Genomic DNA, 15,840 nt, shown 5'->3' with positions numbered 1-15,840 from the left:
TTCGAATCCACCAGATGCTCTGCCGGGGAAGGAGGGACAATCTCCTCCTGTACCAGTCAGATCTGATTTGACGGTACACTCACACAAAAATAATAAAATAAAATAAAATAAAAAACACAAACAAACAAACAAAAAAAACCCTCCAGGGTACATTTATAAATTGGCATTTGGCATATACCTCACTTTCCAGAGCCTGTCCAGCCTGGATGACCTCATATTACAAGATCCAGACCATAAAAGAAGGGTCAAGCCCTGGCACCAGGACCATTCCAAGCAAAGATGGCCATCTTGTATGGCCTGACATAGACCAACAAGTCTTTTAAATGCTTCCGTGCCATTAACCTCATGACCATATCCCAGAAAGCTCGGCAGAAAACCGTATGTGAAAAAGTTTATTTTCTCACAGAATATTATTCCCCCAATGTCAAGGGAGCAACCATCTGGCCCCAAGTTCCCACTCGGCAGAGACGTGGTTCTCTGCACGCCTTTCACAAACCCACTGCAGCACAAGGCCTGAACATTCCCTCACACAAAGTTCTGAGCAATGGCCAGCACCTTGGAATACTCGCCCTCCTTCTGGCGCAGACTTATGGGGATCGGAGTCTTAATTCGGGTCCCCACAGGGTTCCCATTGTCCTCAATGAGGACCACGTTGTTGGAGTCAAACCTGGGGGTCATTCGGGCACCAGGCATGCGATGCCCCACAATGAGGGCCTTTTTCTTCTGTCCCTTGATGGCCAGCAGTATTTGGTCACCCACTCTGCCCACCCCATTCTTGGTATAGACGTGGACGCAGCGAGGAGGGCGGTGGTATGTGGTGTTCCCGAGGGCGCTGTTGTCCACTACACGCACTCGGGTCATCTTCTGAATGGCACTGAGGCTCCCAGTGGTGCTGGTAAAAAAGAGAAAAACGTCAGATCTGTGTCTCTCCTGGTCAGGGCACCCAGGCCTCCTGAGAGGAAAAGGCCTGGGAGAGAGTATGCATTTGCTTCATGCATCCTGAGCAAAACACGTGTCTGTCTTGACAGAAAGTCAGAAGCTTGCAAATACTTAACTGTAACCAGGGTCTTGGCACAATGGATAAGAGCCAAAAAGTGGGTAGTTTGATCCACCCAGCAGCTCCATGGGAGGAAGACCTGATGCTGATGATCCTCTCCCACCAAGATTACAGCCTAGAAGACTCAATGGGGCGATTTCTCTCTATCACAGGTGGGTTGCTAGGAATCGAAATTGACACAATGACACACAACAACAGTAATATATCTGGGGCAATTAATTATTAGAAAGGAAATAAAAAATGACTAGTTCTTACTAATCTGCACCCTAAACAGTCCCCTTGGCAATCAACAGTTTCTGCTGTTGAGTGAAGACCTCAATTTCGATGGGTTGAAAATTAATATTATTTGCCTCTTAAAACAAACTCCGTGACAGCTTTGCTTGAAAGTCTTTGTTTCCAAAAGGACTCTCAAGATTTAAAGGGGTATCATGGGCCAGGTCTTATCTTTGTCCTGTAATATGTGCTTCACCAGTACAACATGCTCATTTAGCCTCAAGTTCCCCCCACCCCCTAATATGTTTCTGGGCACCTGGAGATAGGAATAAGTAAGTTTGCTAGGGAAATTCTTGGACACCACACAACAGAAATTGGAACTAAGTCAAGGTAATAATCTTTTGTTTGGACATTTTTCACACTAGAAAAGAGTTCTTTTTAAAGAGTACTTAAAAGGCAGATAAATATTAAGCAATCTGAGTGAAGTGGGATTTCTACTTTCCTGATGCGGGCATCTTAAATGCTGGTGTTGTCAGGCTAACCTGAGGTTCTCTCCTCTCATCGACCTGCTTATTCTGAGTAATGCCATCATTCCCTTTGCTTCCAACTGGCAAATTCCATCTCCAGCCCCGAAATCTCCGAAACACACCTTACTAAGACTATAAACTAGTTAAGGCCTCTTTGCTTCTCCTGCAAAGCTCTTTCTCCTGCTTCATTTCTTATCTAGACAACTTCTCCAGAAGCCCCACACCGCCCCATGCCAAAAGCCTCACTCCTGCAACCAACATCCCCCGGCCGACAGGTCTTTCCAACACTACATCCTAAACACCCCTATCTTTTCCACCTCCACTAGCCCTTAATTCAGCAGTTCACTGCCACACCAAGCATGTTACACTCACATCCCAGCCAGTCCCACTGCACCTAACACATGCCCACAGAGCTCTCTTTATGATGCAAAATGGATGCTTTCCTTTTGCCGCTTCAGCTTGCTCAGGGGTTCCCCACCATCCACACCAACAGCAAGTGGATCCCAGCTGAGCGGCCTCCTGAGGTCCATCGGCTCTTGCACCCACACTCCCACTCTGTGTTCCTACAGCCAGGAACATCTGCAGTTCTCTAAGTACACACGCCTCTCAGCCCCCGAGCCCAGGGCCTGCTCCCCCTTCTCTTCTGGAAGACTGCCTCTACCCCCCTTTTCCGCCGCCTCCATTCGTAGCTCCTGTCTCAGGCTTTCCAAAGCGCCATACAAACCTCTATTATTATCCTCCTCACATCTTCTTGTAGTTATTTGTTTTCAAGTCTGCTCCCTTGGCCGACCGAGTTCTCTCAGAGCAGAAAGTGACTCTTCTTCATCTCTGCAGGGCCAACCCCACACACATGCTCAATAAAGGTTGTGGAATGAGAGCATAAATGGGGTCTAAAATCATGCTTGTCAACAGGAATGAGACCCATGCTCCACACTCTAGCCTTGCCTCTAAAGGAAAGGGAGCTTGTCACATTTGTCATGCTTGATTTGGGGCAATAAGCACATATTGCAAGGGTTATTTTTTAAAATTAACTTCTGAGTCTCAAAGAAGGACCAAAGACTCAGGAGAATTTCCATCAACTGAAATGACAATATACTCTGGTGAGCAACCTGTGGGATCTCCCAAGCTTGCTAACGGCCACGGAAGCTGTATCTATGGGTTCCTTCCTATCTAAAGCAAAAGAAAGTGACAAAAACCCAAGACTCCAGAGAGCCAAACACTATATGGCCGACAGGACCCAGGGACCACAAGAACTAGATGGGGCCTGGCACTATCGACTGCTCGGAGGAGGGAGGGACCCGGGTTCAGGACAAGGTGGGAGAAAAATGTAGACTAAAAACCCAAATTCACAAAACAGACCAGACTTACTGACCTGACAGGAACCAGAGGACCTCTTGAGACCATGGCCCTAAGAAGCCCTTTGGACCTGGAACTAATGCTATTCCTAGAGACCATGTTTCAGTCAGATAATGCTGTTGTTAGGCATCATCAAGTAAGAACCAGCTCTCATAGTTGACCCTCGAGGGGGTTTTCAGAGGCAGTAAATCGCACAGGAGAAGACTGCATATTTTTCTCCCATGGAGCAGGTGGTGGATTCGAAGTGTATCCTTTAGAGTTGGCAGCACAACTCCTTACCACTAGGCCAGCAGAGATCTTTTTGCCAAACAACAGGAAGTGCCGTGGAGTACGAACCAAATCATAGCTGACCCTCCACTGGGTTTTCAGGGGCAGTAAATAGCACGGGAGGAGACTGCCTATCTGGCTCCCATGGAGCAGCTGGTGGAATCACCATCTGCCTTTGGGTCAAAAGTACAACTCTGCACCATTAGGCTACCAAAGCTCCCTACTGTCAAATAACAGGCTCATAAAATCAACAACAGCTGAGAGGAAAGCATTCCTCAGAGCAATCAATTACACAAGATCAAAAGGACAACATTTGTCCAAAAGCAAAGGTGTAAAGACAAGAATGAGTAAATAATCTGGACAAAAAGGAGCAAGGAACCAAGGGTAAAAACAGGGACAATGTTGATACATCCTGGGGAATGACAGGGTCATGGGATACTTTATGTACAAACTATCCAATATGAGACTCAGGCAGAGAAGGGGGAAATCACTAACTGGGTAAGAAGCAAGTACTAAACTGGGTAAGGGAGGGCAATATACCAAAAAGGCAGTGGTCAGCAGTTTTACCAGTAAAAAGGAAGACATGGAGACAGCACAGTTATAGACAGGGTAAACACTACTACTTATATAATCCTGTATTATCAGTAATAAACATTAAATTATGAGTGGAAGCAGAGACAGACAGGCAAGATGACCAGGTAGGCAAAGGTGAATGAGATTACACCCACAACCACAGCAGAAAATATTTCTGCATGTGTATAAGCACATCCTATAAGCATATCTATGTATACTGTAGTTGTATGTTGCTGAGTTGGAACCGACCCATAGCTGACCCTTTAGTGGGTTTTTAGAGGCAGTAAATCGCACAGGAGACGGCCTACCCTTCTCCCTCAGAGCAGCTAACCGACTCGAACTGTGCGCCTTTAGGACTGCAGCACAGTTTCTTACCAGTAGGCCACAAGAGCTCCCTAACCACATCCTGATCTCCCAAATCCAGGGACTCATTCCCTCAGGATGATGGTATGGTGTGTTGTGCTGTTACGTACTGGACTGCTAACCAGAGGTTATCAGTGACTGGAAACCTGACAGAGGGCTGACATGACTAGAATTGATTTGACGACAATGGGCTTTAGTTAATTTATCCATGTACATAGTAGGGCAAGTTAATCAAACTATCAAGTCGATTCCAGCTCATAGCAGCCCTCCTCCACATTTCCAACACTATGCATTTTTACTGGAGGAGACTGCCCATCTTTCTCCTATGGAGCACTTGGTGGATTTGAATCTGTAACTTTCTGCTTATCAGTCCAACACATAATGCACTGCACCACCAGGACTATTAGAGTAGAGCAAATGAGGCAAAATTATGAAAACTTCTTAGTCATAACCAAACATCCTGAGGGAATGAGTGCTTGAGGCTGGGAGATTAGGATTACTGTCACAGGGGGCCCTACAAAGACAACGTTCAACATCTTTGAGAAGCAGCAACTGTGGTATTTAAAGGCTTTTAAACAGCCCTGTATGGTGCAATTACTGGTCTCTCTCTGAGCCAAGCAGGAGTAAAGAAAATGAAAAACTATGCACCCAAGTAGATATATGCATACCCATGTTTACTGCGGCTTTGTTTACAATAGCAAGGAGTTGGAAACAACCCAAATGCCCATCAACAAACGAATGGGTAGAGAAGCTGTGGTATATTCGTACAATGGAATATCATGCTGCATTGAAAAACAAGGAACTCATGCAATATTATTCAAAATGGGTGACTCTGGAGGACATTATGCTGAGTGAGGTATCTCAGTTACAAAGGGACAAATGCTATATGGTGCCACTGTTGTAGAATGAGGCTGGCATCGGGATGGGGGTAAGACTGAGAAAAACTGGATGAAATATATTTACGGCATTGAAGTCTCTGGGGGAGAGAATATTTTATATTTTAGGGAATTATGTTTATCGTAAGAATAATGAGGGTTGCAGAGTGGATTATATTTGGGGTTGGGGGATGTGTGTGGGGGATTGCGTACCAATGAGGGAGTTTTTCTTTTGCTTTTGAAGGAGAGGAGCAAACGGGGGGTGGGGTGGGGGGGTGTACAACAATGAATGAATGGAATTCCAAAATCTCTGTAGATGTTCATTGAAATGAAAAATAAAGAAATTTTGAAAAAAAAAGAAAGACTATTAGTCTGAAGGGAGCTCTGGTGGCCTAGTGGTAAGAAGTTGGGCTGCAATCCGAAAGGCACATAGTTTGAATCCACCAGCTGCTCCACAGGAGGAGGATGGGTACTCTGCTCTCCTGTGAATTACTGCCTCTGTAAACCCACTGGAGGATCAGTTTTACGTCAGTTTTGACTCGATGTAAAACAACATTAGTCTGAGACCAGAAGAACGAGATGGTGCCCAACTACCACTACAATGGCTCTGAAAGGAATAAAAATAGAAGTTCCCTGACAGAATAGAAAGGGAAGCATAGAACAAAACTTACTTTATTATTTTTTTAAAAAAAGGTCTACCAGACTTACTAGTCTGATAGAGAAAGGTGACACCCTAAGACAATCATTGAGCATGGAACTGAATTCAGTTACAATTTTCAGTCAAACGACAGGGTAGACCTATGAGGTGAACACTAACAGGAAAAGAGATACAACTTCCTCAGAACCACCAGCCATACAATATCAAAATGGCAGCATGTGCCCGGGATAAAGCTTGTAAGGCTTGAGGAAAGACTAGGAAGGAAAGAACAGAGAACAGCAGGGAAGAAATAGACTGTTGTTCCATGATGGGGACTGCAGAACAAAATGTAGAACTACTGACTAGAAAACCAGTTTACTCTATAAATTTCCACCCAAATCACAATAAAAAGTTTTTCAAAAAATGAGGAGGGAACTAATTTGCTCTATAAAATTTCTATAAACCTAAAGCACAACAAAATGTAAACAAATAGATATTTAAGGATTTCAATACACTGAGGGAAAGGTAGGGTTTAGAGATGTCAGAGTCACTATAGGAGTCTGGAAAAAGGGAGCTCTGGTGGCCTAGTGGCAAGACGCTGCACCGCAATCCCAGAGGTATGCGGTTCAAATCCACCAGATGCTCTGCTGGCGAAGGAGGGGGCAATCTCCTCCTGTACCTGTCAGATCTAATTTGATGGTACACGTAAAAATAATACAATAAAAAAGAAAAAAAGAGTCTGGAAAAGACTAAAAAAGTAGCAGCTTCTACCATATCCCATTCCCTATTCCCCCTCCATCAGCACCACCATCTCCTTACCTAGCCCTACCACTGTGATATGAATAGGCCCCAGCTCAGCCCCATTCCCTGAGCCTCCAGACCCCAAGCTCACCTTCCTGATGTTCAATTCTCTGTCAAGTAACCACATTCCCCAGCCCTGGTTCAAAACCTTTACTTACAACTCAGTAATTGAACCCACCACTGACTGGTTATCTTCAAATTATTTCTAGATAAACTCTGAAGTGAAGAGAGAGAAAATACAATATGCTCTGCAGATTTTGCCAGTGGGAAGTTACCTGAAGCAGCGTGGGCTGAGAGCTCTGCCTACATGGGCAAGGGGGCCCCAGGTCCCCGGAATGAATGTCATGGAGATCTGGAGATGGCAAATCCTGCAGGAAAACAAGGAGGAAAGGATTTATTTCTAAATCAGAGTGCTTTCTCACAGCCAGTTTTCCTTATAAAAAAGAATTTTGGGAACTTGTGTGGGAGAGACACGCTTCTAGCACAAGGCCATTAGTCACTAAATATAAATCTCAATGGTTAGAAAATACACAGATGATCCAAAGGAACTCCAGCTCCAGTTTTGCTGATTCACATTTTAACTTTGGGTGGGAGAGCCGAAATGGCCCAGCAAGAACAGCTTCATCATTGTATCACTTCTATGGGGAGGAGGAAAATGTGAAATCTTTAGCACACACCCAGACAGCAACAACTCCCCAAATCCTTACAAAAGGAAAATTTCACACTACTGCCCTTGTTAACATTTATGTACCTTCTGAAATCTGAACTTCAACTTCCCGCAAGAAAGAACAACTGCCAATGTAGTGTGTCACCATTCCATCTTTTTCCCCCAGTGCAAAAGCTAGAACACCTATACAGTTCAAGGCTACTAGAGAAGAATAAAAAACTGTCTCTCATAAATCATGAGCTGGATCCACCCAGAGGTACATGGTTCAAATCCACCAGATGTTCTGCTGGAAAAGGAGGGCAATCTCCTCCTGTACCAGTCAGTTACGAATTGATGGTGTTGTTGTTGTTGTTATGTGCCATCGAGTCGCCTGCGACTCATAGCGACCCTATGTACAACAGCCCTAAACTCCGCTCTGTCCTGTGCCAATCGCACTGTCTCTGACACTCCCATCCCAATTATCCCAGTCACTGAATCAATCCACCTCATAGAGGGCCTTCCTCTCCTGCACTGTCCCTCCACCCTCCCAAGCATGATGTCCTTCTCCAAGGACCAGTCTCTCCTCACAACATGTCCAAAGTATGTTAGACGGAGCCTCAGAATCCTTGCCTCCAAGGAGCCACCCGGTGTAACCCTTTCCAGGACAAATCTGTTTGTTTTCCTAGCAGTCCATGGTACCCTCAATACTCTTCTCCAGCACCACAGCTCAAAGGCATCAATTCTCCTTCTATCCTCCTTGGTCATTGTCCAACTCTCTGATGCATAACAGGTGATTGCGAAGACCATGGCCTGTATCAGACGCACTTTAGTCTCCAAAGAGATACCATTGCTCTTCAGCACTTTGGAGAGGTCCCTACCAGCAGACTTTCCCATGGCAATGCACCTTTTAATTTCCTGGCTGCTGGTGCCAAGACTGTTGAGCCAAGCAAACTAAAGCTGTGTACAATCTCAATCTCTTCACCATCCATCCTGATGCTGCCAATTGGTCCAGTGGTGAGAATCTTTGTCTTCTTGACATTGAGCCTCAATCCATATTGTAGGCCGCAGTCCTTGACACTCTGTAGCAGGCGCTTCAGGTCCTCCTCAGTTTTAGCACGCAGGGTTGTGTCATCCGCATAACGCAGACTGTTGATAAATCGTCCACCAATCTTGACCCCACATTTCTCCTGGCCGGTTAGCTCAGTTGGTTAGAGCGTGGTGCTAATAATGCCAAGGTTGCGGGTTCGATCCCCTTACGGGCCAGTGTGAGTTGAGTTGAACTGATGGTACATAAAAACCCAAACAAATAATGAGTTGGATCCAGATTTGTTATACAGGTTTTTTGGTTATGTTTGTGTGTTTGGGGATTTTTCGTGAGTGAAGGTTTACACATTAGAGCACTTGATTGTGCTCATGAGGAACCTATACCTGGATCAGGAAGCTGTTGTGCAAACAGAGCAGGGGAGCACAGTACGGTTTGGAAATGGGAAGAGAGCGTGCCAGGGTTGTAGTCTCCCTCCATACATACTCAATCTGTATCTGAGAAGCTAGACTCTATGAGGAGGAGTGTGGCATCAGGATGAGACTCATCAATAATCTGCATTATGCAGATGACACAACCTTGCTTGCCCAAAGTGGGAAGGGCTTGAAGCACTTGTTGAGATCAAGATCAAGGAATGCAGCCTTCAGTATGGACTGCATCTCAATGTCAAGAAAACAAAGATTCTTACCAATGGACCGATAGAAAGCATCATGATGGATGGAGAGGAGACTGAAACTGTTAACAGCTTCATTTTGTTTGGATTCACCCTTGGTATCAGCAGTCAGGAAATAAGGAGATGCAATGCACTGGGAAAATCTTAAGTTAGGGACCTTTCCAAATTATTGAGAAATCGTGAGGTCAGTCTGAAGAGTAAGGTGTGTCTGATTCAGGCCACAGTCAGGACAATGAATAAGAATGATGGAAAACAAATTGATGCCTTTGATCTGTGGTGTTGGAGAAGAGCACTGAACATCCCAGGGATGGCAAAGAGAGCAAACAGATATGTCTTGGAGAGGGTGTAGTCGGAGTACTCTTTGCAGGCAAGAATGATGAGACTTCATGTCACATACTTTGAACATGTTGCTAAGAGGTGCTATTCCCTGGAGAAAGACAGGATTCTGGGAAGAATGTAGGGTCAGTGAAGGAGAGGAAGACCCTCAATGACGTGGATTGACACGGTGACTGCTGCACTGGGCTCTTGTGTGTCAGGAAGTATGAGGATGGCGCAGGATAGAATAGAGTTCAGATCTTTTGTTCATCAGGTCGCTATGAGTTGTGCTCAACTCGATGGCACCTAACAATCACTACTGATGACTGTGATTAGGGCTCTCTTGTGGCCTAGTAGTAAGGAGTTGTACTGCCAACCCAAAGGCATGCAGTTCAAATCTACCAGCTGTTCCTTTGGAGCAATCTCTTCCCACCTAATTTACAGACTCTATAAACCACTGAAGGGTCAGCCAAGAGTTGTTGGCGATTCATCGGCACATAACAGCATACAATGATATGATAATGAATTACAGCGCCTAACCAACTCCTTATTGTGTTTCTTTTCCCTTCATTCAACTTACCTATTTATCAATTTTTACTCCCCTCTCCTTCCCTCCTCATTCCAATTAAACCTCCAAGACTGCCATGTGTAAACTCAAAGACCACATCTGGCTTAGATTCCCAAACAACACTGGAACAAGCCAAATATAGCTGACAGTGGGGTCTAGGAGAGCAAGGTGGGGGTGAAAAGAACTAAAAACCAAATCAAGATTCATGACTCTACTTACAATGACCCATGATTCCCTAACTAACATACCAATTCCTAGTTTAAGGAAAACGGACCGTCAGCTAGTAATTCCAGCTGCACAAAACGCCTGCTTTTAAATCTAGATGTTTGGCTGCTTAGGGCTCTATTTGAGAGCTTTACTGATAAAGATTCAGCCTTCGGTATTTGCCTTGCATGAATTCAAAGCATCTCAGATAAGATTTTATTTCATAAGACTGGGGGGAAATAACCGCTCTTTACTTCCACAGGAGTACATACACACTCTATGTATACCTAACTATAACACAGTCTCAAATCCAAATCTTACACTCCATGGAGTACTAGGGGAAGAAACAAAGCATGATCAGAAAATTAAATGTAAAAGAAAGCAAACCTCATGAACTCAAGCACTTCACAGTCCAAGCCTATCACTTGTGATTCTGGATAAATTTAAGGTTGTCTACATGTACAACACTACTGGAAATCTCATGCTTAGGTCCTACGTATCTTAGTGACTGATCATCTTTCTCTTTAACACTTTAAAAAGGTCTTCTTCTACAGGGGAGCCCTTGAGGCCTAGTAAGTAAGCACTCAGCTGCTAATTAAAAAGGTCACCAGTTCAAACTCACCAGCCAGAGAAGAAAAATTAGGCAGTATATGCTTCCACAAAGATTCTGAAACGCTATGGGGTCAGTTAGTTCTACTCTGTCCTTTAAGGACGACTATGAACCAATTCTATCATGATGATTTTCTTTTTCAGTTTGATTTTGTAGATTTGCCTGGCACATGGTATTTTATTTCTTTATTGCTTCCATGGCACTGATTATGGAAAGTAAATGAAATCTATAACAGCTTCAATCTTTTCTCAGTTTATAATGATGTTCCTTATTTGTCCAGTTGCAAAGATTCCACTCTCTTTATTTTGAGGTATAATCCACACAGAAGAAAATAGTCTTTGATCTTCATCAGCACACAGACGTAATTAAGTATGGTGAGAGGACTCAATTTTGACACAAAGTTTTTTTCAAACCACAGAGGATCCCCTTGTCAAGTTTAAAGACTGCCTCTTGGTATGTGTACAGGTCTCATAAACACTTAAGTATTCTGGAATTCCCAGTCTTTGCAATGTTATCTTTAATTTGTTATGATCGACAGTCAGATAGATGCCTTTAGACAATAAATCAAACACAAATAAACATAGTCTTCCTGGGAGCTCTAGTAAGGGGCTGTCCTGCCAATCCCAAGGCCAGTAGTTCAAATCTACTTGCTCTGAGGGAAAAAGATGGGCAATCTCCTCCTGCATGATTTACTGCTTCTTAAAACACACTGGAGGATCAACTATGACTCAGTTCCAACACGACAGTACATTACAACAACAAACACCTTCCTGGTATTCTCTGCGTTTAACCAAGATTGAATCATCACAACATTATAACATAACACTTAGCACAGTAACTGGCTGTCAATATACAGTCCTCCATATCAATTAGCTGTTGTCACAATTATTTAGCTGTAAGTCATCTCAGATCAGGAAACCAAGATAAAGACAATTTCAATGACTTAAAGCCCCATAACTCGTCAGGGGCAGCACCAGAAGTAGATTCAACTTCTAGTTCAAGGGTCTCACTTCCATACTCAGCAGTCCTTGAACCACAATTCAAAGCTTATTTCACACAAGGGTACTCAGGTGTGAAGTAATTCTGGTCTCTTTGTTTTCTTTCTGTATGATCACTTATTAAAGTGCATTATCTGTACCACTGACTTAAGATTTCACAAAAATTCTATAAAAAAGAGTACTCTTCAATCCCAGAGGCGCACGGTTCGAATCCACCAGATGCTCTGCCGGGGAAGGAGGGACAATCTCCTCCTGTGCCAGTCAGATGTGATTTGATGGTACACTCACACAAAAATAATAAAACAAAAATTAAAAAAAAAAAAGAGTACTCTTTTTAGCCCCAGACTATATATGTGGAAATGATAGCCAGACATCTTAAATCGTTTGCCCAAGGGCACATAGTGTTATAGGTTGAACCTGGTCTCCTAAAAATTTACATTGTAACTCTATAACTCTCTGCCTACAGTTATACTCTCATTTGGGAATGGGAAGTTTTCTACATGTTGAGGCAGTGTTAGTGTAGAGAACATTGTGAGTCAATCTCTTTTGAGATATAAAAGAGCTTAAACAAAAACTAGAAGCAGAGATGGAGTACATATGCCAAGATGCATGAATATTAAAGGAACCAAGAAGCAGAAGCTAAAAAGATAAGGACTTGAGCTGACAGAGAAAGCCTTCCCCCACAGCTAGCAGCCTGAATCCAGACTTCAGCAGCATAAAGGCAGGCAGTTCAAGTCCACCAGCTACTCCTCAAGAGAATGGGCAATCTCCTCCTGCGCAATTTATAGCCTCTGAAAATCCACTGATGGGTCAGCGATGAGCCGGTTCTGACTTGACAGCAGTTGTTAAGTCCTCTAAACTGTGAAAATGCATTTGCTTATTAAGGTCACCCCCTTGTGGTATCTATGCTTTATGGCAGCATTCGATACCTAAGACACACAGCGAGGAGTGACAAAGCTGAGATCTGAATCCAGGAAATGGCTTCCAGAACCCACGCTCTTAATTAACAGAGTAAGCCTTGTGACTTTAAATGTTGATTTCCACCCCCCAATTGTTAAAACATTCCTAATCCATCAAGAACACTTTGACATCACAGGCACAGTGTCTTCACCTTCAACTCAGTATTATCTATGCTCAATCAACTGCAACTGACAAACACCAGGGGGGAAAAAAATCACTCACTTTAATCATATTTGAATTTGAAGACAATTTATAGCATATGTTGGCAAGAAAGGCCCCACATTCTGTGCAAGAAATAGAAAAATGGCTTTCACAACAACAAAAAATACCAGTTCAGAAAGCAGCCCTTCTAGTGTAGGAGGCTGGTTACCTCAACCTCCAGCCAAGCTCCCTCACCAGATCCTGAGAGAAAAAAGAGGCTGCTTGGCAGCTCTGCATAACCCTCAAGATGAATGCAGTGCCGCCCACATTCCCTCTCCTGAGAGTTGCGACATTTTGCCTCTCCACACTTGGGCTGCATCCTCAAGAACACTGATGTTAGTACAAAAACTACAGAAGCGTCTGGGGGCTTCCCAGAACTTTCCAGACTGAAGCACAACAGAAAACCCCATCACTCAAAAGAAAAGCTCCCCAAAATCTGCAGGACTGAACACAGGCAGAGATGGAACCTTCCCAAACCCGGCCTCCTCCTGGGGACAAGCTCACACACCACCCCCACAATCTATGCTCATCCCTGCTCAGCCAAATCTGGCCACCCAGCTCCAAACACAGCTCCTCCAAGTAGCAATTCCTGCAGGAGGCCTGTGACACCTGCAGCATCGGTCCCACCTGGCAGACACGATGCCACACTAGATTCAGGTGCTGAAAAGCTTTGGACTTCTGGTTTTGTAGTAGTTTTGTTTTGAGTAAGGGCTGATTTCCCTCAACATCCTATTTCTTACTATTCATCTTCCAACACATAGAAACCAGAGAACCAGAGATCCTGGTATGGCATCTGAACTTGATACAGGAGTTCAGGACCCACAAAGACCTAAACTGTGAGGCTTCCTACCACTGGCCTCAAGTGCAAGGGGAGCATATCCATATCTCCACGGTGCACTTCCACTCTCAAAAGAGACACAATTCAGTGACTTCTCACTTGCTCTTTGGTAGATCTTTTATCAGCCTCTAGCCTCAGACCCAAAAGGACGCTAAGTGGCCAGCAGTAATATTCCGATGAACTTGAAAACACAAAAGAACCAAATATATCCATTTATAGTAAATACATCTTATTGAGACGAATTGCATTGCGAAATTCAGCTGTTAGGGATCTCTCCAGAGTACTGAAGAGCAACAACATCAGCCTGGAGACAAAGATGTGTCTGATCCTAGCCACAGTCTTTGCAATTGTTTGCTATGTGTCAGAGAGCTGGACAACTAGGTATGAAAGAAAGAGAATCGATGTCTTTGAGCCGTGGTGCTGTAGAAGAGTTTTGAATATACCATAGACTGCAAAGGGAACAGATTCATCCTAGAGAAGGTGAAACCAGAATGCTCCTTGGAGGCACGGATTCCGAGGCTTTGTCTGATATATTTTGGGCATGTTGCAAGGAGGGACCAGTCCTTGGAGAGGCACATCATGCTTGGAAGGGTGGAGGGATGGAGAAAGACTATCGACAAGATGGATTCAGAGACTGAAGTGATGAGGGTAAGTGTCAGAGACAGTAAAGTTGGCACAGGACAGAGCAGGTTTCAGGGCTACTGTACATAGGGTCGCTATGAATTGCAGGCAACTCAAAAGCACATAACAACTAACACCACCCCCCTTATAAAACTTGCTATCCCCTCTATTTCCACCCCAGCAAAAGGCCCAGCAGATTCTAGCACTAGTCACTTCCAGTCTCTTTCAGCTGATTTCATTCAACTCACAGCAACACCCCACTGGATTTCTAAGGTGGTAAATCATAATGGGAGGAGATGGCCTATCTTTCTCCCAAGGAACATCTGGTGGATTCAAAGCACCAGAGAAGCATAGTGTTTTAGTTCAGCAGTGCTACAGCCTACCCACCAGTGTTCCTGGATTCAAGAATAAATTGTAAAAACACAAAATATTTGTTAGATAAAAGCAGCAAGAGAGCCAGCGGAAAGACAGATGTTACAGCTCCCCACAGACACCAGCATGCCATCTGTGTAACGGAGACCTGGACAGGCCCGCAGGACACTGTAGGAAGATGGTGGTGGTGTGGGAGTAGCCATGTCATGCTTACAGCCCAGGCCCCAGGGATGATCTGGGCCTAGTGCCTACACTGCCCACTGTGGAAAATGCCCCATCTCACCCCTAAATAACTGGCATGGGTCTGGTAAGAGTAATGGAGGTGGCAATTAACTTCAAAGCAACTTTGACCTTGATTTCCTAACATAAATCCACCCTGTGGACACAGGCTGTGACTCACCGCAGATCCAGTCTGTATATAATGCTTTGTTTCTTCCACGAGCAATGTTATTCTGAGTCTCATGTTTGCACAGGAGACTAACCCTGATATTTCCTCCTTTACATACACTCACTTTCAGGAGGCCAGGTATATGGATAATTCCAGTGCCACTGACAGATTTTCATGCCACTTCCTGGTCAACATCAAGAATTACCCTCCTGTGCAGAGACTGAGTCATAACTTCTCCCCTCAAAACAAAGAGAAAAAAAAGAAAGTAAACAGCTAAGAAGAATAAGAAAGGAGGAAGGATAGGGAAGGGGGAGGCGAAGGAAGGGGAGAAAAGACAGTACATAAGAGGGAGGAAAAAGAAAGTACTGAATGCAATCCTAGAGTCAGCTCTTGTTGTCTTGGTTTAACACGACCATCTCCCCTTCAACTGTGGAACCAAGAGAGGGCCATGGATTTCAGAGACAAAGAGGGATTTTTCATGTGTCACCAACCTCTAGGTCCCACAGAATGCACCCTCCAGGCAGGGGACATGTCTGCCCTGTTGAGTGATGCAGGTTCAGAGTCCAGGACAGTGACTGGCAGTAAAACAGTGTTCTGTGGATATTTGTCAAATGAGTACAATCAACTGACAATTCAACTCCTACTTCCAGAGATGCACATGGTTGCTGGGCTGGCAGTTTTCTAGTGCCCTTCCCTCAGGGTCCCAGTGACTTAGGGACCTCTTGTGCAGTTTCT

General features: G+C 44.3%; 1 protein-coding gene and 1 non-coding gene across 2 annotated transcripts; one reads left to right on the top strand and one right to left on the bottom strand.

Annotated features, from left to right (window-relative positions):
* Window positions 1–525: 525 nt before the first annotated feature.
* Window positions 526–7,015, bottom strand: MRPL14 (mitochondrial ribosomal protein L14). Its single transcript, XM_006881947.1, has 2 exons — window positions 6,945–7,015; window positions 526–892 (listed from the first exon to the last, which is right to left on the bottom strand). The coding sequence occupies exons 1-2, from the start codon at window positions 7,013–7,015 to the stop codon at window positions 526–528; spliced, it is 438 nt and encodes a 145-aa protein (XP_006882009.1).
* Window positions 7,016–8,504: 1,489 nt separating this feature from the next.
* On the top strand, window positions 8,505–8,578 carry TRNAI-AAU. The gene has a single exon. It is a non-coding gene; the product is annotated as a tRNA-Ile (tRNA).
* The last annotated feature ends 7,262 nt before the right edge of the window (window positions 8,579–15,840 follow it).

Source organism: Elephantulus edwardii, unplaced genomic scaffold (genome assembly GCF_000299155.1).
Source record: "Elephantulus edwardii isolate Elephantulus edwardi_28Jun2011 unplaced genomic scaffold, EleEdw1.0 scaffold00017, whole genome shotgun sequence".
Classification (NCBI taxonomy): domain Eukaryota; kingdom Metazoa; phylum Chordata; class Mammalia; order Macroscelidea; family Macroscelididae; genus Elephantulus; species Elephantulus edwardii.
This window is presented reverse-complemented; position numbering and strand designations above follow the sequence as displayed.